The sequence below is a fragment of the Lissotriton helveticus genome, chromosome 3_1 (genome assembly GCF_964261635.1).
Source record: "Lissotriton helveticus chromosome 3_1, aLisHel1.1, whole genome shotgun sequence".
Lineage (NCBI taxonomy): Eukaryota > Metazoa > Chordata > Amphibia > Caudata > Salamandridae > Lissotriton > Lissotriton helveticus.
The window spans coordinates 417559970-417585876 of NC_136061.1; the positions used below are offsets into that span (position 1 = coordinate 417559970).

Below are 25907 nucleotides of genomic sequence, written 5' to 3' on the forward strand. Positions count from 1 at the left end.
AAAGATCAGGGCTTGATCCATCACCGTTTTTTAGCTCACTGCACCATCCCAGCTCAGAACTTGGCTATATGCAAATTAGTCTGTTCCTGTCCCAGTGCATGATGGGAACAGGGCAAACCAAACTACCAAGCCAATTCTTATACTGGGAAGGAAACAAGCTACCGGGGACCGGTTTCTGGCATTTCAGCCTCGTCGGCCCGGCTTGCTTGAATCCTGATGGTGCAATGAGCAAGGGACTCACATCTGAGTATACCCTTCCACGCTTATGGTGAACAAAATGATTCAGAAAAGGGGGTGGTGATGAACAGAGTGCCTGAATTAAGCAGACCACTCTTACCCAGTCCAAAGATCAGGGCTTGATCCATCACCGTTTTTTAGCTCACTGCACCATCCCAGCTCAGAACTTGGCTATATGCAAATTAGTCTGTTCCTGTCCCAGTGCATGATGGGAACAGGGCAAACCAAACTACCAAGCCAATTCTTATACTGGGAAGGAAACAAGCTACCGGGGACCGGTTTCTGGCATTTCAGCCTCGTCGGCCCGGCTTGCTTGAATCCTGATGGTGCAATGAGCAAGGGACTCACATCTGAGTATACCCTTCCACGCTTATGGTGGACAAAATGATTCAGAAAAGGGGGTGGTGATGAACAGAGTGCCTGAATTAAGCAGACCACTCTTACCCAGTCCAAAGATCAGGGCTTGATCCATCACCGTTTTTTAGCTCACTGCACCATCCCAGCTCAGAACTTGGCTATATGCAAATTAGTCTGTTCCTGTCCCAGTGCATGATGGGAACAGGGCAAACCAAACTACCAAGCCAATTCTTATACTGGGAAGGAAACAAGCTACCGGGGACCGGTTTCTGGCATTTCAGCCTCATCGGCCCGGCTTGCTTGAATCCTGATGGTGCAATGAGCAAGGGAGTTTGGTCTGCCCTGTTCCCATGATGCACTGGGCCAGGGACAGACTAATTTGCATATAGCCAGGTTCTGAACTGGGATGGTGCAGTGAGCTAAAAAACGGTGATGGATCAAGCCCTGATCTGTTGACTGGGTAGGAGTGTTGTGATTAACTCAGATACTCTGTCCATCACCACCCCCTTTTTGTAATTATTTTGGCCACCATGAGTGTGGAAGGGTATGCTCAGACATGAGTCACTTGCTCATTGCACCATCAGGATTCAAGCAAGCCGGGCCGAAGATGGCTGTAATGCCAGAAACCGGTCCCCGGAAGCTTGTTTCCTTTCCAGTGAAGAATTGGCTTGGTAGTTTGGTCTGCCCTGTTCCCATGATGCACTGGGCCAGGGACAGACTAATTTGCATATAGCCAGGTTCTGAACTGGGATGGTGCAGTGAGCTAAAAAACGGTGATGGATCAAGCCCTGATCTGTTGACTGGGTAGGAGTGTTCTGATTAACTCAGATACTCTGTCCATCACCACCCCCTTTTTGTAATTATAAGGGCTCAAGGTTAAGCTTGGTTGACACCCTGGGGTTCTTGCCTTTTAGAATGGGACACTTGTTTCTGGGGCATTTTCTGCTGTGTCTAGCTCCAGTGCAGTACCGAGTAGTGAATGACATGGCCTCAGGTGCACTTCTCTGAGTGCCAAGAAAATCCTCTTCAGGAAGAACATCTGCCTTTATCAGAGGTCCAGGAAACATAAAGGACCACTCACATGGGTCACTTTGCCTCCTATTTCATGACAAACTCCTGGCAAATCCAGCAAAGTGTCAAAACCATAAATGGAGAGATACAAACGAAACTACTGTCAAAGGCAGAAAATACAACTGCAATGCGTGAAGTCAGGTCAGTAATACACTATCTCAAGCAATGCAAACAGACAAATCAGATCAACTTTGACAGCTAGAAGTGCAATGGAAATATTCCTTTAAGCAGGTCAACAAAAGCATCAAGAAAGGGTAAGAGAAGGCCAAAGTGCCAGTTCAGGGAAAAAGACATGTCCAGATTCAGGAGGCAGTATAGGAATGTGAGAGCCCATGAATGCATAAAGATGAGCATGTCTGCAGCTGTTGGTACACATTTATCCAGGTTCCTATTAATAATTTACTGTGGATGTCACCAGGGTGGCCATTTCCAAAGCCAGTCGTTGTGTGGGGTGGTGGGGGTGCCAGGTGAGAGGGGTTGGGCTCAAGATTCAACACACATAGCCTGCTGCAGAGACATTTCATTCTAAAGTGCTAACAAAGATTGGTCTCTTCAGCTAGACAAAGGTTTACCATGGCACACTCAGGAGACATGTGCTCATAGCGCCATCCAGTAAGAGGACTTGGGAAATTGACAAATGCCCTAGCAAAACTGTAGCGCCGGAGGGATTTAGGCTAGAATCCAGAGAAGCAGAGTATCCTTGTGATAAGCATATATTTCAAGGGATGGCTAAAAGACATTTATCTGGTGCAGCAATTTGAAGCGTTTGATGTTTTGGCCTGTAAGAAGAGAGGGGTGGCTTCCAGTAGCTAGCCTCTTGTTGTGCCCCCCACCACTCATGGCTTATGACCACAACCTTGGGATTACAATAACAGTGTGCCTGGACTTGTACCTCCTGTGTTTACTGTGTGTATACAATATTCCAACTGTTTGTTTTTCACATGGAGATTTCAGCTGCTTTAAACACTTAAAATCTCAGTGTCAAAGTCCTGAGGAAAACATGTACAAATCAGTGGAGAAACACATTTCCCACAAGGGAAAGAATAGTAATTTTTACGAGCCTCATACAATCTAGTGGATGTCGCCTATATGTACGTGAAAGTTGAGCTGGGTTAGTTGCTACCCAGAACAAGCATTTACAATGCAATAGATCTCGCATTTACGCGAGTTTAAGCTATTGGCATTGTAAAAACAAAAACATAAATAAAAGGCATTGTTATTCACAATGCCAATAGCTCAAACTTGCGTAAATGCGAGACCTATTGCATTGCAAATCCTTGTTTTACCTAGCCATGTTGCAGGGTGCAGTACCATATGTGGCTGAAAGAGGTCCCAGGGGACCTCTTTCGGCCACATACGGTACTGCACCCTACAAGGTTAGAGTTATTGGCATTATAAATGCTAATGTTTTTTGCCTAGCCCTGTTATGGGGTGCAGTACCATAAGTGACCAAAAGAGGTCCCATGGGACCTCTTTTGGCCACATATGGTACTGCACCCTGCAGTCGATATGGTAAATCCACCCTACCCATAATGCATTGCACGCAATACAGTACCACGAGTACATTCAATTAGCTATGTATATATATAAAATTAGTAGCTTTGTGACAAAAGAATTATTATATTAATTCTGGATTAGGTTATACTCTGTGTGGAGCCGATGGAGGGAAATTTATAGAAGGTCTCATATAAATGTGAGATGTGCTAGTGAGTAAAGTAAGCTTTGAAGATGAAGCCCGTGTTCTGTCTAAATCCCATTAAAAAAATAGTGTTTTGCGGCTGTACTTAAAACTTAGGGAGTAATAACACATATAACAAGGTGTGTTCTCATGGGAGGTTACAAGAAGAGACAAGGGGGTATATGTACAAGAAAGTGGCGGAGCATATAGTTAGCCTCCTTGGCTTAACGACACGCTCTGCCACTTCTGAAACGCAAGGCTGCATCATATTTACAAGAACGTGGTGTAGCTCTGCGTTGTCCCTGGCAATGGCGCTAAGTTTAGCAACTTAGCGCCAACATAGGCCCCCTTGCACTAGAGTGCAAGGGTGTCAGCATGCAAGAGAGGATTGTTTATCTGTAGGCAGGTGTCCCTTCCTGCACATAAACAATCCTAAAATACCCTCATGTCACCTGGAAAGCCTTCCCGCTCCCATTCGAGCAGGGGGGGTTAGGAGCGCCTGACATGGAATTGTATCACAGCTGTGGATTTACCCAACTCTGTTCATGGCACATACTGCCCCTGAAAGCGACCAAGAGGAACCCGTTCCGCTCCACATGGCACTGTTTCGCCCACAACACCACCTGCGTCCTGGGATTGACACAGTGGGATGTATGGTCTGGGCATGGCAGCAACTTCGCCGCAGGGCATGTCTCGATACCATGTTCGCACCGTCGGTGCCGCTCACTAGACACCCAGCATTGCCTTTCACGACTGAGTCGGGGGTTTGCCGGCGACTGCGCAAGCTCCAGTTGCACACACTTGGGCATGCTTTTCTGGATGGCATCTTCACTGATATAGATACTGCATTGGGAGAGGACCACACAGGCCTCCTTGACAGGATGACCGACTTCCAACTGCGGGCAGCAATTTGTGCTGAATAGCCCTCATTCCTTATTGCGCCTCCAACTTTTCAAGTCCTGGAAGCATTTTTAACTATTCCATTGCCCCGCAAACTTATTTCACGTATTATCTCTGGAATGCAGCGCATGTCCCCGGACTGCCTACACCCTGCCCAGCGCGAATGGGAGGCAGGCTTGGGAACTCCGTCTGAGGGGTATGGGCTTGGGTATGGGCTTACTGCTGCGCACAGTCAAAAGATATGTACCCCAATTATAGATTGCGGCCAATTCATTTTAAATTCCTTCACAGGCTATATCGGACTCCTGTATGGCTGATGAAAGATTTGTGCGGTGCGGAATGCCCTAGGCCTCCTTAATGCACCTGAGCCAATTATTGGACATGTGTTTTTGAAGCACTGGACGAAATATTGGAATGCAGGCTGGAGAGCTCCCCACTTATTGCTTTGCTGGGGTATGTCAGGGACCTCCCGGCAGACATTAGAAGACTGGCCGTCATGATGCTACTATTGGCCAAGAGGTGGGTGGCCATTTGCTGGGGCCGTAAGCACAAACCGCTTAGGGATGACTGGCTTAGGGACGCTGCTTTCTGCCATAATCAATTGTCATAATTTTGTGAACTCATGCCGACACAGTCACGCCCTCACATCTGGCAAGCCCAGTAAAGATTTTTACAATGTCATTCTGTTGACCGCGCAAATGCCCCGATGCCTGCAGTGTAAGCGATCACAACGCTGCATGAGCCACTATCAGGGGACTGACCCACACGTTGCTGTGCTCCTCTCCCTAACTCGACCAGAGAGACACCTTGCCCCCCCTTTTCCTTTTTTTCCTCTCCCCATCCCTCTCCCCCTCATTTCTCCCCCACGCTGATCTATAATTCTGATCTCCCTATTTACTCTATCTTCTTCTCTTCTCTCTTTTGGTTGCCCTGGAGGCTGATGCCCTCCGCATTTCGCCAACTTAAGACCAGGGTTTTCCTGGTCTTTATTTTGGCGCAGCCTCCTATATATGCCACCCTTGTACATAGGAGGCAGCGTAAAATACAGTGGGTGTTGCGGAGGAACACCCACCACAACACCCACTGCATACCCCTTTCACGCTAACTATAGCTTGAAAGGGTGCCTTATGTACAATGCAGCGTAAAGCCATGTTAAGTGGCTTAACGCTGCCTTGTACATAAGGCTCAGCCCCTTTTGATACAACAACGTCTGTAAAAGTGATGTTGTGGTGGCAAAAGGGACTTGTACATATGCCCCAAGGTGGTACTTAGAAAGGACTACTAAGCCTATTGATCAATGAAAAATCACCATTTACAAAGGACAGGGACAGGAGCCAATTAAAAAGATGGGGCAGAAGGAAAATGCTACTTACCAGTATGCATCTGTTCTTGGCATGTAGAGCTGCAGAGTAGTACACTTTTCATAGATCGCCATCTGGTGTTGGGCTTGGATGCTTGCACCTTGTTATTGTCTTGGAAGAAGGCTTTTGTGGTCACGAGATAGGGGACACCTCCCTTGGACAATAGTGCGTATGGGCATCGACTTCATCTTCAGATTGTTTTTCGCCATGAACGGAGAAGATGGAGTTTGCAAGAAATAGAACAGATGTCCATATATATGTATCTAATTAAGATAAAAAACGGGAACAAATACAGGTCCCGGGGAGGAGGGTGGGCGTGTACTACTCTGCAGCTCTACATGCCAAGAACAGATGCATACTGGTAAGTAGCATTTTCCGTTTGAGGCATATGAGCTTCAGATAGTACACTTTGCATAGACTGTACAGCAGTATCTCCCCTAGCGGTGGTAACCTGTATTTGTTGCAGTAGTTTTAAGAAACTTGGCCCACAGAAGTATGTTGCTTGGCCTGCACATCAACACAATAGTGTTGGGTGAAGGTGTGTGTAGTAGACCACGTTGCTGACTTACAAATGTGTTCTAGTGGAATGTTCCCTAAGAATGCCATGGAAGTCCCTAGTTTGCATGTTGAATGTCCTCTAGGGGGAATTGTTAAAGTGCGTTTTGCTTTTTGGTAGCAAATTTGAATACATTTGACTATCCACCTGGCAATTCCTGTTTTGGAGATGGGGTTGCCTTTATGAGGGGAGAGAAAGATACAAACAGTTGTTTTGTTTTCCTAAAGGGTTTAGTTCTGTCTATGAAATAAAGTAAAGCTCTTTTGACGTTGAGTGTGTGAAGAGCTCTTTCTGCTACTGATTCGGGGTTTTGGAAAAATACAGGTAACTCTATTAATTGATTAAGATGAAAAGCAGAAATTACTTTTGGAAGAAATTTTGGGTTTGTTTCAAGAACCACTTTGTTTGGATGTATTTGTAAAAATGGTTCTTGTATGGTTAAAGCCTGGATCTCAATTACTTTTTTCAGGTTTGATCGAGGTTTGGATTTCTGCTCCAGAGCCTTGGAGGGTGTTTTCGGGTCCTTCGGCTTCGATGTGGAGGCGGAAATCTTTTACGTTTCTGAACATTTTGGCTTCGGATCCGATGCCTTTTCCTTCGGCACGGGGTGGTTGGTGCCAAGGTCTTTTTGGGAGTAAGTTGCGCTCCGTGCTTCGGTGCTGAAGGCGCCTGTGGTACAGTGATATGCGGTTTGCTTGGTCCCGAGCTACCAGAAGGCTTGTCTTTTGTCTTTGGAGCCGAGCTGGAGGGCGGGGCTTTTGAAGCTTGTTTTTGGTCGTGACTGGGGCCAGTAGGCGAAGTTTTGACCAGGGCCTTCTTTTTTGGAGGTAGGCTTGGGGCAGGGGCAGTCGTACTCACTCGTTGACCCGGAGTGATGAGATGGTCTGAGTCGGAGTCGTCTGCTTCGGACCCGATTTGCAGATCCTCAGAGTACTCTTCCGGAACATCCGGGCCTTCATCGAAGATGTCCACCGGTGCCGGAGCTGCTCGCTGTGTCATGATGTGTCGTCTGGCCCGGTGATCACAGATGGTCTTTTTAGATCTAAAGGAGGCGCAGGCATGGCAATTATTCTCGTCGTGGTTAGGCGAGAGACACAGGTTACAGACCTTGTGGTGGTCACTGTGTGGGAATTTTGCTCCACACCTGGGCATTTTTTAAATGGCATACTTTCCATGAGCTGTAGGCCCGAACAGCGTCAATAGGCTCTACGGCCCGCGTCAACGACCGGTATCGAATATTTGGGAAGCGCATCGAAGATCATGAAATCGTAAACAATACCGTTGAGTCTAAGATGGTTTTGCGTGTCGAAAAGGTTTGGAGAATATGGTGCCGAACCGGAACATAGAAGTTACATTGGAACCCGATGGCGGAAAAAAACAATCTGAAGATGAAGTCGATGCCCATTCGCACTATCGTCCAAGGGAGGAGTCACCTATCTCGTGACCACAAAAGACTTCTTCCAAGACAACAACAAGATGCAAGCATCTGAGCCCAAAACCAGATAGCGATCTATGCAAAGTGTACTATCTGCAGCTTATATGCCTCAAACAGTTCAGTTTTGTTTTCATTTTCAGTGGAATTATCATATTTGCATAGCACTATTGTTAATGGTATAACAAAGCAAACATAAAAAACACTGTCATCTCCATGCCAACAGCTCTAATGCGAGACTCGGAGTTGGAGTTATTGGGATTATAAATGCCAATGTCTTTTTTTTACCTAGCCATGTTGCAGGGTGCAGTACCATATGTGGCCAAAAGAAGTTCCATGGGCCCTCTTTTGGTCACATATAGTACTGCACCCTGCAATATTGGCATTATAAATGCCAATGTTTTTTACCTAGCCATGTTACAGGTTGCAAAACCATGTGTGGCCAAAAGGGGTCCCAGGAGACCAACTTTGGCCATATATGGTACTGCACCCTGCAGAAGATATGGTAAATCCACCCTACCCATAATGCATTGCATGCAAGACAGTACCACGAGTACATTCAACTAGCTACGTCCATATTTAAGATAAGTAGCTTTGAAATGTGACTAAAGAATTATTATATTAATTCCTTATGCGCCGGGACGCTCCTTGGCTGGAGTAGCTGTGCGCACAATAAATCACTATAACATAACATAACTTAATAGGTTACACTCTGTATGGTGCTGATGAAGGGAAATTAATAGAAGGTCTCCTATAAATGTGAGATGTGCTAGTGAGTAAAGTAACCACTGCCAGCCTTAGAGAGGACAAAGCTTGTGTTCTGCCTGTAAACACTTTAAGAAAGCAGTGCTCTGAGGCTATAATTAAAACTTAGGGAATAGCAAAACATGTACCAGGAAGTGTTCTCATGGGAGGGTACAAGAAGAGACAAGGAGATGAGGTGGTACTAAGGAGGGACTACTAAGCCTATTGTTCAATGAAAAACCAATATGTACAAAGGACAGGGATTGGAGCCAATTAAAAAGATCAGGCAGAAAGTTTATTTATTTTTTATTTGCAGAGGAATTATTATATTTGCTTTGCACCATTGCCAATGGTATAAAAAAGCAAAAGTAAAAAACACTGCCATTTTCAATACCAACAGCTTTAACTTTAACAAATTCGAGACCTATTGCATTGGAAATGCAATTGGTCTTGCATTTGTTGTAGTTGGAGTTACTGGCATTGTAAAAGCCAATTTCATTTTTATCTAGACATGTTGCAGGGTGCAGTACCATATGTGGCCAAAAGAGGTTCCAGGGGACCTCTTTTGGCCACATATGGTACTGCACCCTGCAGACGATATGGTAAATCTACCCTACCCATAATGCATTGCACAGCGATACAAAAGGGGATGATGGACAGAGTGTTTGAGCAAATCAAACACTCACCCCAAGTCAACTGATCTGGGTTCAATCCATCATCATTCTTTAGCTCGCTCCACCACCCCGGTTCAGACATGGCCGTATGCAAATCAGTCTGACCCTGTGGCTCATGGGACCAGTCCAGCCCGAACTGCCAAGCCATGTCTTCTCTGGACCGGAAACGAGCATCCTGGGACCGGTTTCCTGTTCATAACCCTCATCAGCCAGGCTTTCTTGAATGCAATGGCAAAGTGAGCAAGGGACCCACGTCTGGGCATACCCTGCCAACTTAGGGCAAAAAAAGCGATACCAAAGTGGATGATGGACGGAGCGTTTGAGCAAATCAAACACTCACCCCAAACCAACTGATCTGGGTTTAATCCATCATTATTCTTTAGCTCACTCCACCACCCCGGTTCAGACATGGCCATATGCAAATCAGTCTGACCCTGTGCCTCATGGGAACAGTCCAGCCGGAACTGCCAAGCCATGTCTTCCCTGGACCGGAAAAAAGCTTCCTGGGACCGCTTTCGGGTTCATAACCCTCATCAGCCAGGCTATCTTGAATCCAGTGGCAAAGTGAGCAAGGGACCCACGTCTGGGCATACCCTGCCAACTTAGGGCGAACAAAGCGATACCAAAGGGGATGATGGACGGAGCATTTGAGCAAATCAAACACTCACCCCCAGTCAACTGATCTGGGTTTAATCCATCATCATTCTTTAGCTCACTCCACCACCCCGGCGGTTTAGACATGGCCGTATGCAAATCAGTCTGACCCTGTGGCTCACGGGAACAGTCCAGCCCGAACTCCCAAGCCATATCTTCCCTGGACCAGAAACGAGCATCCTGGTACCAGTTTCGTGTTTATAACCCTCATCAGCCAGGCTATCTTGAATTCAGTGGCCAAGTGAGCAAGGGACCCACGTCTGGGCATATCCTGCCAACTTAGGGCGAACAAAGCGATACCAAAGTGGATGATGGACGGAGCGTTTGAGCAAATCAAACACTCACCCCGAGTCAACTGATCTGGTTTTAATCCATCATCATTCTTTAGCTCACTCCACCACCCCAGTTCAGACATGGCCATATGCACATCAGTCTGACCCAGTGCCTCATGGGACCAGTCCAGGCCGAACTGCCAAGCCATGTCTTCCCTGGACCGGAAACAAGCATCCTGGGACCGGTTTCGGTTTCATAACCCTCATCAGCCAGGCTATATGGAATCCAGTGGCAAAGTGAGCAAGGGACCCACGTCTGGGCATATCCTGCCAACTTAGGGCGAACAAATCGATACAAAAGGGGATGATAGATTGAGTGCTTGAGCAAATCAAACACTCACCCCCAGTCAACTGATCTGGGTTTAATCCATCAACATTCTTTAGCTCACTCCACCACCCCGGTTAAGACATGGCCATATGCAAATCAGTCTGACCTTGTGCCTCATGGGAACAGCCCAGCCCGAACTGCCAACCCACGTCTTCCCAGGAACGAAAACAAGCATCCTGGGACCGGTTCCAGGTTCATAACCCTCATCAGCCAGGCTATCTTGAATCCAGTGGCAAAGTGAGCAAGGGACCCACGCCTGCGCATACCCTGCCAACTTAGGGCGAACACAGAGATACCAAAGGGGATGATAGACGGAGCGTTTGAGCATATCAAACACTCACCTTCAGTCAACTGATCTGGGTTTAATCCATCATCATTCTTTAGCTCACTCCACCACCCCGGTTCAGAAATGGCCATATGCAAATCAGTCTGACCCTATGCCTCATGGGAACAGTCCAGCCCGAACCGCCAAGCCATATCTTCCCTGGACCGGAAACAAGCATACTGGGTCCGGTTTCGGGTTCATAAACCTCATCAGCCAGGCAATCTACAATATAGTGGCAAGGTGAGCAAGGGACCCACGTCTGGGCATACCCTGCCAACTTAGGGCAAGCAAAGCGATAAAAAAGGGGATGATGGATGGAGCGTTTGAGCAAACCAAACACTCTCCCTCAGTCAACTGATCTGGGTTTAATCCATCATCATTCTTTAGCTCACTCCACCACCCCAGTTCAGACATGGCCATATGCAAATCAGTCTGACCCAGTGCCTCATGGGAACAGTCCAGCCCGAACTGCCAAGCCATGTTTTCCCTGGAACGAAAACAAGCATCCTGGGACCGGTTTCGGGTTCATAACCCTCATCAGCCAGGCTATCTTGAATTGAGTGGCAAAGTGAGCAAGGGACCCACATCTGGGCATACCCAGCCAACTTAGGGCGAACAAAGCGATACCAAAGGGGATGATGGACGGAGCGTTTGAGCAAATCAAACACTCACCCCCAGTCAACTGATCTGGCTTTAATCCATCATCATTCTTTAGCTCACTCCACCACCCCAGTACAGACAGGGCCATATGCAAATCAGTCTGACCACGTGCCTCATGGGAACAGTCCAGCCCAATCTGCCAAGCCATGTCTTCCCTGGACCGGAAACAAGCATCCTGGGACCGGTTCCAGGTTCATAACCCTCATCAGCAAGGCTATCTTGAATCTAGTGGCAAAGTGAGCAAGGGACCCACGTCTGGGCATACCCTGCCAACTTAGGGCGAACAAAGCGATACCAAAGGGGATGATGGATGGAGTGTTTGAGCAAATCAAACACTCTCCCTCAGTCAACTGATCTGGGTTTAATCCATCATCATTCTTTAGCTCACTCCACCACCCCAGTTCAGACATGGCCATATGCAAATCAGTCTGACCCAGTGCCTCATGGGAACAGTCCAGCCCGAACTGCCAAGCCATGTTTTCCCTGGAACGAAAACAAGCATCCTGGGACCGGTTTCGGGTTCATAACCCTCATCAGCCAGGCTATCTTGAATTGAGTGGCAAAGTGAGCAAGGGACCCACATCTGGGCATACCCAGCCAACTTAGGGCGAACAAAGCGATACCAAAGGGGATGATGGACGGAGCGTTTGAGCAAATCAAACACTCACCCCCAGTCAACTGATCTGGCTTTAATCCATCATCATTCTTTAGCTCACTCCACCACCCCAGTACAGACAGGGCCATATGCAAATCAGTCTGACCACGTGCCTCATGGGAACAGTCCAGCCCAATCTGCCAAGCCATGTCTTCCCTGGACCGGAAACAAGCATCCTGGGACCGGTTCCAGGTTCATAACCCTCATCAGCAAGGCTATCTTGAATCTAGTGGCAAAGTGAGCAAGGGACCCACGTCTGGGCATACCCTGCCAACTTAGGGCGAACAAAGCGATACCAAAGGGGATGATGGATGGAGTGTTTGAGCAAATCAAACACTCACCCCCAGTCAACTGATCTGGGTTTAATCCATCATCATTCTTTAGCTCACTGCACCACCACGGTTCAGACATGGCCATATGCAAATCAGTCTGACCCTATGCCTCATGGGAACAGTCTAGCCCGAACTGCCAAGCCATGTCTTCCCTGGACCGGAAACTAATATCCTGGGTGGCTGATGAAAATTAATAGATGGTCTCATATAAATGTGAGATGTTCTTGTGAGTGAATTAAGCACTGCCTGCCTAGCTTAGGACCAAGGGTGTGTCCTGCTTTCAAGAAAATAGTCGCTTGAGGCTGTAATTAAGACCTACGGCCCGTTGTAGGTGGCCATTACCGGTCGGTAACGGCCGAATTCGGCCGTTACCGACCGGTAAATGGGTCATTGAGATGTAGGGGGCTATATTTTACAGAATCTGTAAATTTACCGAATTGGTAAATTTACCGATTCTGTAAAATACCGAATAGGTAATTTTACCGATTCGGAAAATTACTGATGTAGGTAGCACTGTTTCCAGTGCTACAGGCCTTTTAGATTCGGTATTTTACAACCCAATCCAATTGGGTGGTGAAATACCGAATCCAGGTGTGCATGCACATCTGTGCATGCACACCTGTGCCATGTGGCACACACACATGCCCGTCTTTGGGGTGCTAGAGGGTGTCAAAGTGACACCCCCTGCACCCTTGCAAAATTTGTTATTTACCGATTCGGTAAATACCGAATCGGTAATGCCCATTGATTCCTGTGGGCTTCAATGCAAACAATGGGCATTACCGATTCGGTATTTACCGAATCGGTAAATACCGAATCCTTCCGATTCGGTAATTGTAAAAATACAATTACCTACATCTGCCCTCCTCCTTTTTACCACTTCTTAAATACCGATTCGGTATGAATCGGTATTTAAGAAGTGGTAAAAAAGATTTACCTACATCGGGCCCCTAGAGAGTAACAACACATGTAACAGGAGGTGTCCTCATGGGAGGTTACAAGAAGAGACAAGGCCATACTAAGGAGGGACTACTAAGCCTCTTGGCCAATGAAAAGTCACCATTTACAAAGGACAGGGACAGGAGCCAATTTAAAAGATTGGAGGAAAGTGGGCGGAGCTTTATGCACATATCCTGAATATGCCTAAGCGAGACCTAAACATTACGGCAAAAAAGGCCCATGCTGCCTTATTCCACTAGGTCCTAGCTAGCCTCACCTGTGATGATATTCATCTCTGAATTGCTGAAGGTCTGTTTACTTCTTCTGTTCACTGTGAGCAGTTGAGACTATTACTTGGACAATGATAAGGTAGCTTTTCAGTAGCTTTTCTCCTGATCAGACACTGCTGATTTCTTGATGGAGGCGGATGCAGTACGAGTTCATTATTTATGATCTAAAGCTCATTACATGTTTTTAAGCAGTGAAAAAAAATGTATCACTTCCAACTTCTTCAAAAATCTCTATTATGCTACAAAATAAACTGACCCTCATCTTTTCCAAATTCAACAAGATTGTCTTAATTCTTTCCAGCATAGTTTAAATGGCAAAAAAACACTACTAGAGTTTATTTTTATGATTTGATTAACGTTTTGCTGTTAAACACAGTGGGCTTTCAGAGTACGTCAGAGACCACATCATGAAGAGGCAACAAGGACTATTAAATTGAATAACAGCAGAGAGAGCAAAGGAGAATGGAAAATCATGAAGTAGGAGGGATAGAGTGTAATATCTCCCAGAATATTTCTACTAAATGTGCTATCGTATCATTAAATACAAAAAAATAAAATGCATAAATAACTACTACAAAAAAGTAATATAAAACATTTAAAGTTACTGTGTTACTTGCCATAGTTTTACGCACTACCTGTTGTTTTGCAATACACTTAACAGGGCCACAGTAACAATGCAGCAGACTTCGGAGGAATGCCTTCCCAGCAGGCGTGATTCTTTCCTTGAACTGTTTAAATATGCGGACTCATAAAAAGCCTGGGACTTCAGTTTTAGTTTGTATTACCTGGAATAAATTTGCAGAGCAGCCATTTATATTTATATTTCCTTTAAAGTGTTAGAAAGTTACTGAAAATCAAAGAGGCGCACTGGCGCGTTTATGCCAGTCAACAACGCCACCATAATTTTCATATATGAAATATGAAAAAAGTAATTATCTTTAGTAACGCTTTGTCTGGTGAATACTCTATCTACCTGCAGATTCCTCACTGTATGAATATCCCAGGGGTCAGTCTGATTGTGGAAACTCTTCAATAGCTCTTCCACACTGGTAATTTGACACTATATGTGGAGTCCCTGTGACACCACTGTTGCAATGAAGCACCTTTCATGGCATGCTGACACCAATTTCCATTTTTTTTACGTGCCTTCGAGGCAGACCAATGAGACTAACATCAGGAAGACAGGTGCAGTAATTTGTAATATATTGGGGCCGCATCAAAAGAATATGTGGGATAATCAGCCATTCAACAGGAATGTGGGTGGGCCAGTGAGGAATCTGCATGTAGATAGAGTATCCAGCAGAAAGAGTGTTACAGACGGTAATAACTTTTTCTTCTGATGGATACCTATATCTACAGATTCCTTACCTTATGAATAGATTCCACAAGCAGTGCCCAACCAGGGGGTGGGTGCATGGCTAGTAATACCCAAGAATCCTGAAGGTAGGAGTATGCAAAGTGACCTTCCCTTCTCACTTCAAAGTTCAAACAGTAATGCTTTCCAAAAGTGTGGAGGAAAGCCAACGTGGCCACCCTTGCAGATATCAGCTGCAGCATCCCTCTCGCCAGCACAGGAGTAGCAGTCTTTGCTCTGTTTGAATGAGCTTGTATATCTTCAAGTCGGTTCTTGTGTGCTAAAGCATAGAACATCTGGATACCCCTGAGTATCCAGCTGGACAACGTCCTTTTGTGCATTGCATACCATTTCATCTTCCATATGCATCCAATGAAGAGCTGTCATCCAGTCTGAATTCATGAGTCCTGTCCTCATAAAAACTGACCACTCGCTTGGGATCAAATCTGTGGAGTCTTTCTTCGTAGGATGTGGCGGAGGGAAGAGTTTGGCAGGGTGTTGGATTGGCGTAGGTGGAATGGGGTAACCACTTTCGGCAGAAAGGCATCCTTGGGTCTTAGCACCAACTTGTCAAGAAACAAAGAGGTGAACAGAGGCTTTACATTCAATGCTTCTAACCCGCTTACATGCCATATCTGATGTGATAGCAATTAAAAGGACTGTTTTGAAAGTAAGCAGCTACAAGGGGCAACTGTGTAACAGCTCAAAAATAGATCATATTAAAAACGTAAGAATAAGGTTGAAGTCCCATTTAAATATTTTTAAAGCAGTTGGGGGGAAACTTGTTTGTAAGCTCTTTCAAGAACCTCACAACTATGGGTGGCTTGAAAAGAGAAAGTTGGTCAGGTAGGCAGAGGAAGGCTAACAGGCTGATAAGTAATCCTTAACAGTGGCCACTGCGCACCCCTGCTGGGCAAGCTAAAGGACGAAACGTATGATGTCAGACAGCCAGGCCTGAAGAGGGTCTGCACACCAGTCGAAAAAGTTTCCTTATCTGCCTGAGAACACAGTCTTGGTGTAGTATCTCTGGGAGAATAGGATAACATCCATCACTTCAGGAGGTTAAGGAAAATTATCTCAGGCTACCCTGCTCAATCTACAGACATTGAGGTGGAGGCTCTGAAGCTTGAGGTTCAAAACCTGCCTATGCAACTGCACAAGGAAGTGTACCCTAAGAGGGAGACTGAGCAGTGGACACAGGGAGAGGTGAGTGAGATCTGAAAAACACATTCTTGATTCCACATAATGCCATGCTACTCTGTGCAGTAACAATAAGTTAAACATGGCCTGCCTAACCTATGTTAAAATGATTGATATATCAATACCTTTCTGAACTTTTCCATCTGCTTGTAGGTGTCTGGGTCCAGTTCCTGTGACACGTCCTTCATCCAGAGCAGAGCACCCCGATATTCTGTGCGCGCTTGTTCCATTCGATTGATAGTCAAAAGTGTGTCTGACACAGCCCTGCGGCTAAAAGTAGAGACTTCCTGCTCAAGACGGTGTAGTGGGGCACGTAAAGCAAGCCTAATGGTGAAATGAAAAGAGAGTTTAGTGAAGGTGGTATATATTAGTTCAACATAATCCACTTAATGCAGCTGGGAGAGAACAGCATCATGTTAGTAGTCAGAGAGGAAAATCAAAGTCAGGAAAGAAAATAACGATTTACAATAGGAAATTAAATAAAACAAACTGGTGTTTGAGTGGTACACACAATTTAAATTATTTGTTTTGAACACACTAGAATCCTGCAGATATGTAATATATAAAGAAGCTCTAAAATTACATGTCAGTCAATTGAAAATATATGCTCCGGTAACTGGTGGCACAAACTACAAAGCCACATTTAATGAAGGGCTCAAAATTATATCTTAAATGGGATGAAAAGCTAAGCTAAGAATATTAGCATGTTAAATAGAGTATTTGAATCAACTGCTTTTACTTCAAATCTTGCCCTGGACTAAAATTTGTTAGGTGTACAAGTGTCTTGAAGGTTCTGCAATTGAGCATAATCAGTCATCATCAAATCAAGTCTGGAGCCAGATGCTACTTTATTAAGACAGTCTCTGTTTTAGCCTGGAAGCTTTATAGAGAGCTTCTAGTTACCCAGATGCTCTCTAAAGAGATACTTTCGCTCTTGACCTCTAAGTCTGCAGAGAACTAAATGATCTTTGTTTCAACATCATGTTCTGAAACTAAACAGTAGCTGTTAGCAATAACCATAGATTCTATGCAGAAGAACCTAGAATTTACAAGTGCATGTCACATTATTCTTAAAGACAACAACACACAGAAGCTGGATCACTGATTTATTGGAAGGAATAAATATAGACTAGATAGGACTATATTCTTTAAGACGTGTCCAGCCGGACAGTTTTAATGTCTTGATAAAAATAATCACAACGAAATATTACACAAGGTGTGATGGAAGTGGGACACCAGCCGATGTCCGACTAACCCACTGGAGGAACACAAACAACACACAAAAATAATAGGCAAACAAGGGTCATCTGAATATCATAAATCATAAGCAGATAATCCACAGTATACACACATGCATGAACAGTTATTGTCAACTATGTAATTAGTGCATTTCAGGTCGACGACGTTTCGAACCATACATAGTTTCGGTTCATCCTCAGGACAGACAATGAATGCCTAGAGAAATAACAATTTCAATTGATCCCACAGTGGGGTGGAGCTTAAATTGTTATAGCACGGAGAGAATTGACGCGGGGGCAGTCCGCGGGGAGTACTAAATTAATCAGCTGGGCCAATGCCCTAGACGAATAATCGGAAAATAAACGATGCAGGTCCACAATGGGGGTCCTAGCGTGGCGAGAAGGTTCTTTAGTGCAGAGTGTCCAAAGTTCTTTTTGCTCAGAGCCTCTGGGGTCTATACGCTGGTTGCAGTACCAAGTGTCCTTTGCTTGGATGCTACTAGAAGCAGGAACTTAACAAGCTTCCCATTTAGTTGTGGATCCCTTGGGTTGAAGCATGCAAGTACTGGTTGTCTCCGGGTACGTATACATTATTTATTAAAATGAGTTTTTAGCAGGCCAACCCTTTCTTCATTTACCTTAATGCAAGAGCATATTATATGTTCAACGTCCTCAATTCCAGCTCCGCATAGCCGGCATGAGTTCCCGTAGTTCTTTCTTAGCCATGGTGAAAGATGAGGTATGGCTGGCAGGATTCCTAACCTGTGTTTTAGAAAAGCTTCTTTAGACTTCCTGGAGTACCCCAGTTCAAAGTCTACCTGTGCCCCAAATGATTTGTAGCTGCACAGAGTCATCCATGTATGGCTCCTGTGTGCAAAAGCGGCTTTGTCTTCAGTGAAAGAAAGCTGCGTTGTTGGAATTTCCCATAGGTTGGCTAGTCCCGTTATGGCCAGTGATTCCTCCAAGTAGGCTTTAGCCAGCGAGGTAGATGTGCTGCACAGTTCCTGCCAGAGCTGGTGGTTCAATGTGTTCCTGGCGAAGTTCTTAATTTTATGCCAGCACTTGATATACGAGCCCTGCCTTGCAAGGAGTTGCTTCGTTAGACCAAGCTCGAGCCAAATCTGTGCTGGCGAGGTGTAGGGAGGGAGGTTTAGCATTACTCTGTATGCTTTTGCCAAGGTGATATTCAGCAATGAAGCATTCCTGCCTCCCAGCACCTCGCTGCCATATGTAACTGATGAAGGAATTTTTGCTAGCGCCACAGAGAGTTGTGGGGTGAATGTTGGTCCTATCAATTAATTTTTTTGTTGCCTTAGCGTTGTCGTGATCGCCTTCCTTTCCTCTTTATGGCATTGAGCAGGTTCTCGAATTGGCCCCGCTTGCCGATCATGACACCTAGGTACTTATACACATCGCAGTTGGTAATTGCAGTATTACCAAGAATGGGACAGTTTTTTCCATTTATTGTCAAAGTTTTAGTTTTGTCGATGTTAACTTCTAGATAGTTCTCATCAGCGTACCCACGCAGTGTGTTGAGTAACCTTTGTAGACCTACTTGAGTGTGGCTAGTTAGAACAACATCGTCAGCATAAGACATGCTGGAAATGGTTTTACCTCCTATTCGAGGGGCGTGCGCATTACAAGCAGGGAGAGCTGTTGTCAGGTCTGCTGTATAAAAGTTAAAGAGAAAGGGTGCGAGAACGCACCCTTGCTTGAGGCCTTTGGTTGTTTGTATACGCCTTGACAGATGGGAGCCACCGCCAAGCTTGACCTGTATCCATGTGTCGGAATGTAATTCTATTAGAAGATTCAGGAGGGACGGAGGAACCCACCCAGTGAGCCAGTTTCTTCCAGAGATTAGCTCAGTTAACATTGTCAAACGCCGCCTTAAAATCCACAATGCAGAAGTGGATAGTTTGTTAGGTTAAAATTGCTTTATCGATAATTAATGACATTGCTGAAAGGTTGGTTGTTGTTCCCGTCTCTCCACAGAACCCTATTTGACTAGGGGGAATTATATTTTGCTCTGTTACCCATTCTTGTAGCTCAATAAGTAGGTTTCCCGCAATATATTTTGCATCTACATCCAGTAGTGTATTTAAACTGTAGTTTTTTGGTAGGGTTTTGTCCCCCGCTTTATAGATTTGTGATATGATAGAACCCTTCCATGATGCGGGCAAACACCCAGTTTGCCTAGCTGAGATGAAGATAGGAGCTAAGGTTTCTGACCAGTATTCTGGGTCTTGCTTAAAAAGAGATGTCGGAATCCCATTTGGCCAGGGCGCACATCCTTCCTCCCTTTGCATATTTGTTCCCTGATCATGACTGCGTCGATCTCAATTTCTTCAACCTCGTCAGTCTTCACAGTTTGAAATTAGGGCACAGGCTGTTCATCCTTACTGATGTTTAAGTCAGATACCTGTTGATTGAAATAACGTTCTAAAAGGGATGTCCAGGTGTATTCTGTTATATTATAGTATATTAGATACGTGCACTGTTATTTCCTTTGGAATCATGATGGAGTTTAGCCCAGAGTTTGTTTTCTTGTGATTTCCTTATGTCCCATTTAAGTTTCCTAAGTTCAGCTTTGCTCTTGCAGAGCTGTTGGTGTAAGCCCTTGTCCCCCAGCTGTAACCTCAATGTCCTTAGTGATTTGTTTATAGCTTTTTTAAGGCTTTTCAAGGTCACCCTTTGTGCACTCGTGGCTTTCCCTGCGACTGTTGGGTCGCAAGGCAGGAAGTGTCGAACTACGGATGAGTAGGATTTTGAAAACGTGGCTGTGAAGGTTTCCCATATTTGTGTTTGTATGTGGTTTCCCGTGGGGTGGTTAAGCTCATTTAGTTGTTGTTTTGCTGCCAGAAGCACTTCACTGGAGTTTGCTATGGATGACTTAATTCTTTTAAGGTTTATTGTGTGGCATGCATGCATTCCGACTGGATTTGGGATTTATTTATCCGGTTGTGCACAAATTGAGATTTCCTGAGGCTGATGGTCACTGTCCCCTTTGTCTCCTAGGCATTAGCCTATTATATGTTGGAAGAATGAGAGAGACACTAGGGTGTAGTCAATTGTGGAGCCAACATGGCTGAGTGAAATGAGGCATCCACAAATCTTCAATTTAGCACCCTTAGGCTGATATTCTCCAGGTTTTCTAGCAGCTCTGAGACGCCCTTTGTTGTTTTTCTTTGGGTGCTATGCAACTGAGTTGGAATGTTCCAATAAAAAGACTGTGCTTGGATGTCTTTATTTGGGGTGGTACCTAGGAAGTGTTGGTTGAAGTCACCTGAGAAAATGAAGTTTGGAGTAGTGTGTGTACTCATCAGTTGATAAAGGTGTTCAATCAATGTTTTTGAATCCTGTTTTTTCTTTTTCGGATTTAGGTATATATTAATTAGCAGTACCTCCTTCTTTTTTCCACTAAGATTTAACCTTTGTGGTGTTTACAGCTAGGAATAGAGGCAGTAATTCCTGCGCACTATGAATTTCTGTTATTTTGATATAAGTAGCCAGGTCGCCTGATAGACGACCGTAATTACTCTTCCTTAGGGCGGGATTGTGGAAACAAGTATATCCCTCTACTTGCACAGGCTCCTCTTGCCATGTTTCCTGCAATAGGATGATGTTGAAAGTTTTTAAATAGACAAGGAATTCAGCGTCTGTGGCGTTGTTGTTTTGCCCGTTTATGTTCCATGAGCATATGCTCAGAGATTAAATATCTGAATTTCCACCATGCCTTGCTGAGTTTCTCTGCCACTGTGGATGACCAGATGTGTTAATAGTTCTAGTAATACGAGGATGACCGGGGCAGCTGCATTATTGACTACTGTGCTTGTTTGTATGTTTGGTGTATGTTCTTTTTGTGGTGACAATCCTCGGGCCCCCATAAGTACAGACAAAGTTTTGTGGCTTTTACAGGTTGTTCTTTCTCTTTCTATGTTGAGTAAAGGGAATGGGTATCCAGTATTATAAAACATAGTGGATTGAATTCCCCAAGCTTGATAGGTTTCCTGTTCTTCCATGACTTTATTTGCGATTTGGATAGTCCTCCAGGTGGCTTTGGTGGATTCCATTCCTTGTGTTTTGTCCAGCTTAACGAATTCTATTGAGAGAAGATCAGCAGAACATATACCTTTCAATGCTGGTATTGTGCCTAGGAGTTGGAGAATGTTCCCTCTGTTTAAGATGGCGAAGGGTCCTTTTGATTCGTATTCTGGGGTGAAGATAGTAATAGCAGAGTTCCTAGCTCGGTTGACTAGAGAATTGTTTACGAAGTTTGGCCCCAAGTGTTTTTCCATGAAGCAGTTAGTGGATTGCTCAATCGGCCTGTGGTGCCTTCTAAGCCGCGATCTAAATTTATGGAGAGATCCAAGTGCCCAATTGTGGTAGTCCTTGGCTCGTAAGGGGCTCTCTACACTTCATTGCAGGTTCTACTTGTATTGTCATTCATTTGATTTACTTCTCCTGACACCTTAGCTGAGTCCTGATTGATCGTGTAAGCTGACTGCTCAATTTGCAGGGTTGATGTATTAGGATTGGCGCCCCTTTGAAGTGGTAAATGAAAAGTTGAGTTTGAGTTCAACTCCTGGTTTGGACCTTGGACAGGAGGGGGCTTCCTTACCTCAATTGGTTGTGATGTTCGGCTATTCATGCTGTCAGCCTGTTTCGGTTTAGCTTTAGTTATTCTATTTCCCTGGGTGTCAGTTGGACCACTGGGTAAGGACCGGGCTGCCCCCAAGGATGGTGTTTCCACTTGTATCACATTCATGTTTTTCCTATTTTCCATAGAGTGGGTTACCTTTGGCTGATTGGACCTTCCCTCAACTTCAGGGACATGGACAATAGTTGTTTATTCTTGCGTTTGCAGCTGTAATGTTTTTGATGTAAATAGAGGATAAACGTTTGTGAGGCTCGGAGATGATATTTTATTTCTACCTTTTCTCCTAAGTTGACGGCGTCGTTTAGCGTTCTGCATTGGTGTTTGCTCCTTGGGTAATGGATGAGTCCTGGTAGGCAGGCTGCCCTCATAACAGATCGGAGGGTTGTTGCTAGGATTTTTTGGGACAACAGGATCCCTATTTGGTAGCTCACTGGGCACTGGTTCATTTGAATTTGACTTTGATTTCTCTTGAGTTGGGCCCTTTGGCAGGCCTTCTAAGAGAGAGGAAACAATTGAGGGGAGTGGCAGCTGCAGTTCAATTTTGCTTCCTACTGGGCTATGCTGATTAAAAGGTTTAGATGACCTCGTTTTTCGTCTATTCCCCCCACGAAGAGGGCCAGAGTGTCTAATAGTGACAAATGTAGGCCTATTTGATCTGACTGGTAATGTAGTACGTCAACAGTAAGTTGCATTGTATTTAATAAAATGTCCCATGTGTTCGATGCCTGTTTCCCAGTTTGAATTGGTGAACCAGAGGTCAAAGTAGGAGTTGGAGAGTTTTTATGTAAGACTGAGTTGTTAGTCGCTATTTCTTGATCATTTCCTTTTTTTGCATCATGATTTATACTGATACTGGCTAAAGACAGAAGCTGCTTTTCAGGAGTGTCCAGTGCGTAAGATGCTATTAGGTCCGCCCACTCCTGTGATCCCAGGTAGGAGAGGGGATCCTGCCCACCTACCCTAGAAACCAGGGAATACAATAGGATTTCAGAGGATTCTTTGGGAATGTGATGGCCACCCCCTGTTTCTGCTCCTAAGGCCAGTTGGGCCGATTTGATGGCCTCTCGATGTAATTGCTGGTCGTGAGGGGATTTATGGTGGTCTATTTGAGGCGAGGCTTTGGAGTGGTGATCGGATTCGGGAGAATAGTTCAGTTTATGTCCGCTTGAGTCCTCCAGCCCTGGGTTTGTGGCCTTGCCGTTCTTTGTTGAAGAGTCTTGTAAGTTTTGTACTTCCTTCCACTTTTTGATGTTGGTTGAGCCAGTTATGGCATTGCCGGTTAGTGAGGGGATGGACAAGGATCAATAAGTGGCGTGCTCCTCAGCATGTCATCCATCGGCTCCTCCGCAGCAGCTCCTCTCGCTGGGCGCTTCTCACACTGCCTCAGAAGCTCTCGCACTGTGCCTGAAGCTCTCGCACTTTCAGTTTGGATGCGGAGTTCAGTAGCTGATCACTACTGTTTCGTTGTGCACCCTTTTGGAATAAGGACTGTAATTCTTCTTGCAGCAACCGTTGGTGGGCTTGGATGATGCTGTGCCAGCACAGTGGAGCATTTGGTAGTGTAATATGGAATTCCCGGAAGTAGCTGTGGGCGATGAAGAAATGTACCCACTGGATCAAAGTTATATCCTCCCGCTGAGCTTCCTAAGTGTGAGAAACTGATGTGTCCCTCATAGGTGTTAAGTTACTGTGGTAATGTATGGAAGGTCATAGCTTTGAAATCAAAGAAACCCTTGTTGTGGGCACCCTTGCCCTTCAGCTACTTCCATGGAACCTGCCTCTGGACTATGATTTAGAGTTTGTGTCTCGTAAAAGTACTGCTGCTGTGATACAGGTGTCATTGGATGATGCTTTCGTTTTCGCTACAGCACATGCGTGCTAGTGGCGAAACCAGGACTTCGTAGGCTGGTTTTATAGTGCTGTGTTGGCTTTCACTATCTCTATGTGCTTTTCCTCTGTGGATCAAAAAAGTGTTGTTGGACTTCTGGGCAGAAGCCTAACACGTTTAGCCAATCATGTCGGTGGAGGACATTAGTGTGCATCGCTCATGAGGCTATATCAGCAGAATCAAGGATACACCCAATGTTAGGATTTGAACCGAACTTGTCCTCCTGGACACTTTCTTTGCCTCTATTTTTATATGCATCTGGATGGTACATGAAGAGCTCCTACGGTTCCTCCGATTGATATCGGTTTTATATACAAAGGAGGCCGAAAGAGCTGCTGATGCGCCATTGGGTAGCAACTCTCACTCCCACCCATTTGGCCAGGTAATTAATTTTCTTGTCCTCCTTAATGGGCAGAGGGATATGGTGAAGGTGCAGGTGATGGTGCTGGCGGTTTGGTGGGTTACCTTGGCTTTTGGTCTGGATTGGGGGAAACCCAGATTTCCTCTGAAACTACCTCTTCAAAGGTAAAATGGCATTGTTTGTCAGGGGCTGACTAGCTGGTGGAGGCCTTGCAAGACGTGACCAGAGACTGGATCCATGTAAAGGATCCTCTACTGTGCAATAGGCTGCTCGTCTATTTTTCCTTAAAGAAAGGGGTCTTGCAGGGTTGAACCAAAATTGGCTTTGGACACTGCTTTAGAATCAATCTCTTTTCAGAGGGGGGGCTGTGCAGTCTCTCAGTACAGATGCAGAGTGTCTTGGCATTGCAGTTTAACTTCAGAAGCCAGATGAGTCAGTGGGGGGAATTGTGTCTTTCAGAGCAGAGGCACCTCTAGAATATTAGGCAGTGTGAACTATTAAGGCACCTTTGGAAGCGGTTTCTGGCTGAAAGTATGGCTCACTTCCTGGCATGGAGCAAAGGCTCAGTTCAAGGTCAAATCCCAGAGGAAGATCCCGGGACTATGAAATTTGAGAAACCCATAGTGTGTTCTTTGTCCTGGCTGTGAATTTTGGTCAAGTGTCCGGGGAAAAGAATGATCTCCGTAGCCATGGTCATTTGAGGGCATGTATTCTTGACTCTGATACCCATGAACAGCAGGCAACTGGAGGGCCCACCCCTTTCACCTTTGAAGTAAATCCATTCATGTTCCTTAACACCCGGTCTAGACGGTAGTGCAACTGAGCCTCCATGCTGCATCCTGTAATGCACCCATTGTCTATTACTTAAGCGAAGGATGTTTTTATGTGCCGAAAAGCTTTACATACTAAACAGGCAGACTTCTCATGGCCTGCAGGAGACACATGTTAAAGAACCATGCAGATCCGAGCACAGAAACGTTCTATGGCAATTAGGGCAACGTTTAAAGGGTGTATTCTCCATACCCTCCCACCACTTGAATCATTCTCATACAAACTGGCCCGGATTCTTCATCCAATTCGGCTCCAAATCAGTCGACAGTCATAGGAAGTACTTGTGTGGTGCAGCTTAGCGTTTTATTCATCAAAGCTCTCATCTTCAGGAGCATCATGAAACTGGGAAATTCCTCATCCTTGATAGAATCTATGTTGAACTTTGGATTTACTCAAGTGGTGAAAGTCCCCACTCACATAATGGGGCACACTTTGAATGGCATATTTTCTAATTCTCTCTCCCTGACATTTAATGAAGTCACCCGCTTAGTTGGGTGGATCACTATGTTGTCACTTATAAAGTTAGCTGCCCATCACTGAGGCCTAAGGTGAGGGCGTGAGACATCCAATGCCTTAGGTAGTTCTTGGCAGGAACTGGAGCAAAATCACTCATCAAAGTCTTGAACTTGAGCTAAATACGGTTCATATTCCTGTGGGTACTTCGCCTGATCTTACGGCTGAGGGCTTTCAGAATTGGATTGGAACCACCCTTGACTTTGCTGCTCCACTGACAATTAAGCGCTGCGCCAGATCCAAATCTTCTACACCCTGGTTTACAGACGATCTTAAAATGCTGTGGCAGACCAGTAGTAGACAAGAGTAAAAATTGCAATTGACATGAGACTTTTTGATC

The 25907-nt window shown here is 45.2% G+C and overlaps 1 protein-coding gene across 3 annotated transcripts in view; it reads right to left on the reverse strand.

Moving 5' to 3' along the window:
* The window catches only part of ICA1L (islet cell autoantigen 1 like), a 399387-nt gene that overhangs the window by 285258 nt on the left and 88222 nt on the right, over nucleotides 1-25907 (reverse strand). For all 3 annotated transcript variants that reach the window (XM_078680242.1, XM_078680241.1, XM_078680240.1), the window contains one exon: nucleotides 16205-16403. In XM_078680242.1, the coding sequence (XP_078536368.1) occupies nucleotides 16205-16403 (199 nt within the window). The remainder of the gene's footprint in view (nucleotides 1-16204; nucleotides 16404-25907) is intronic.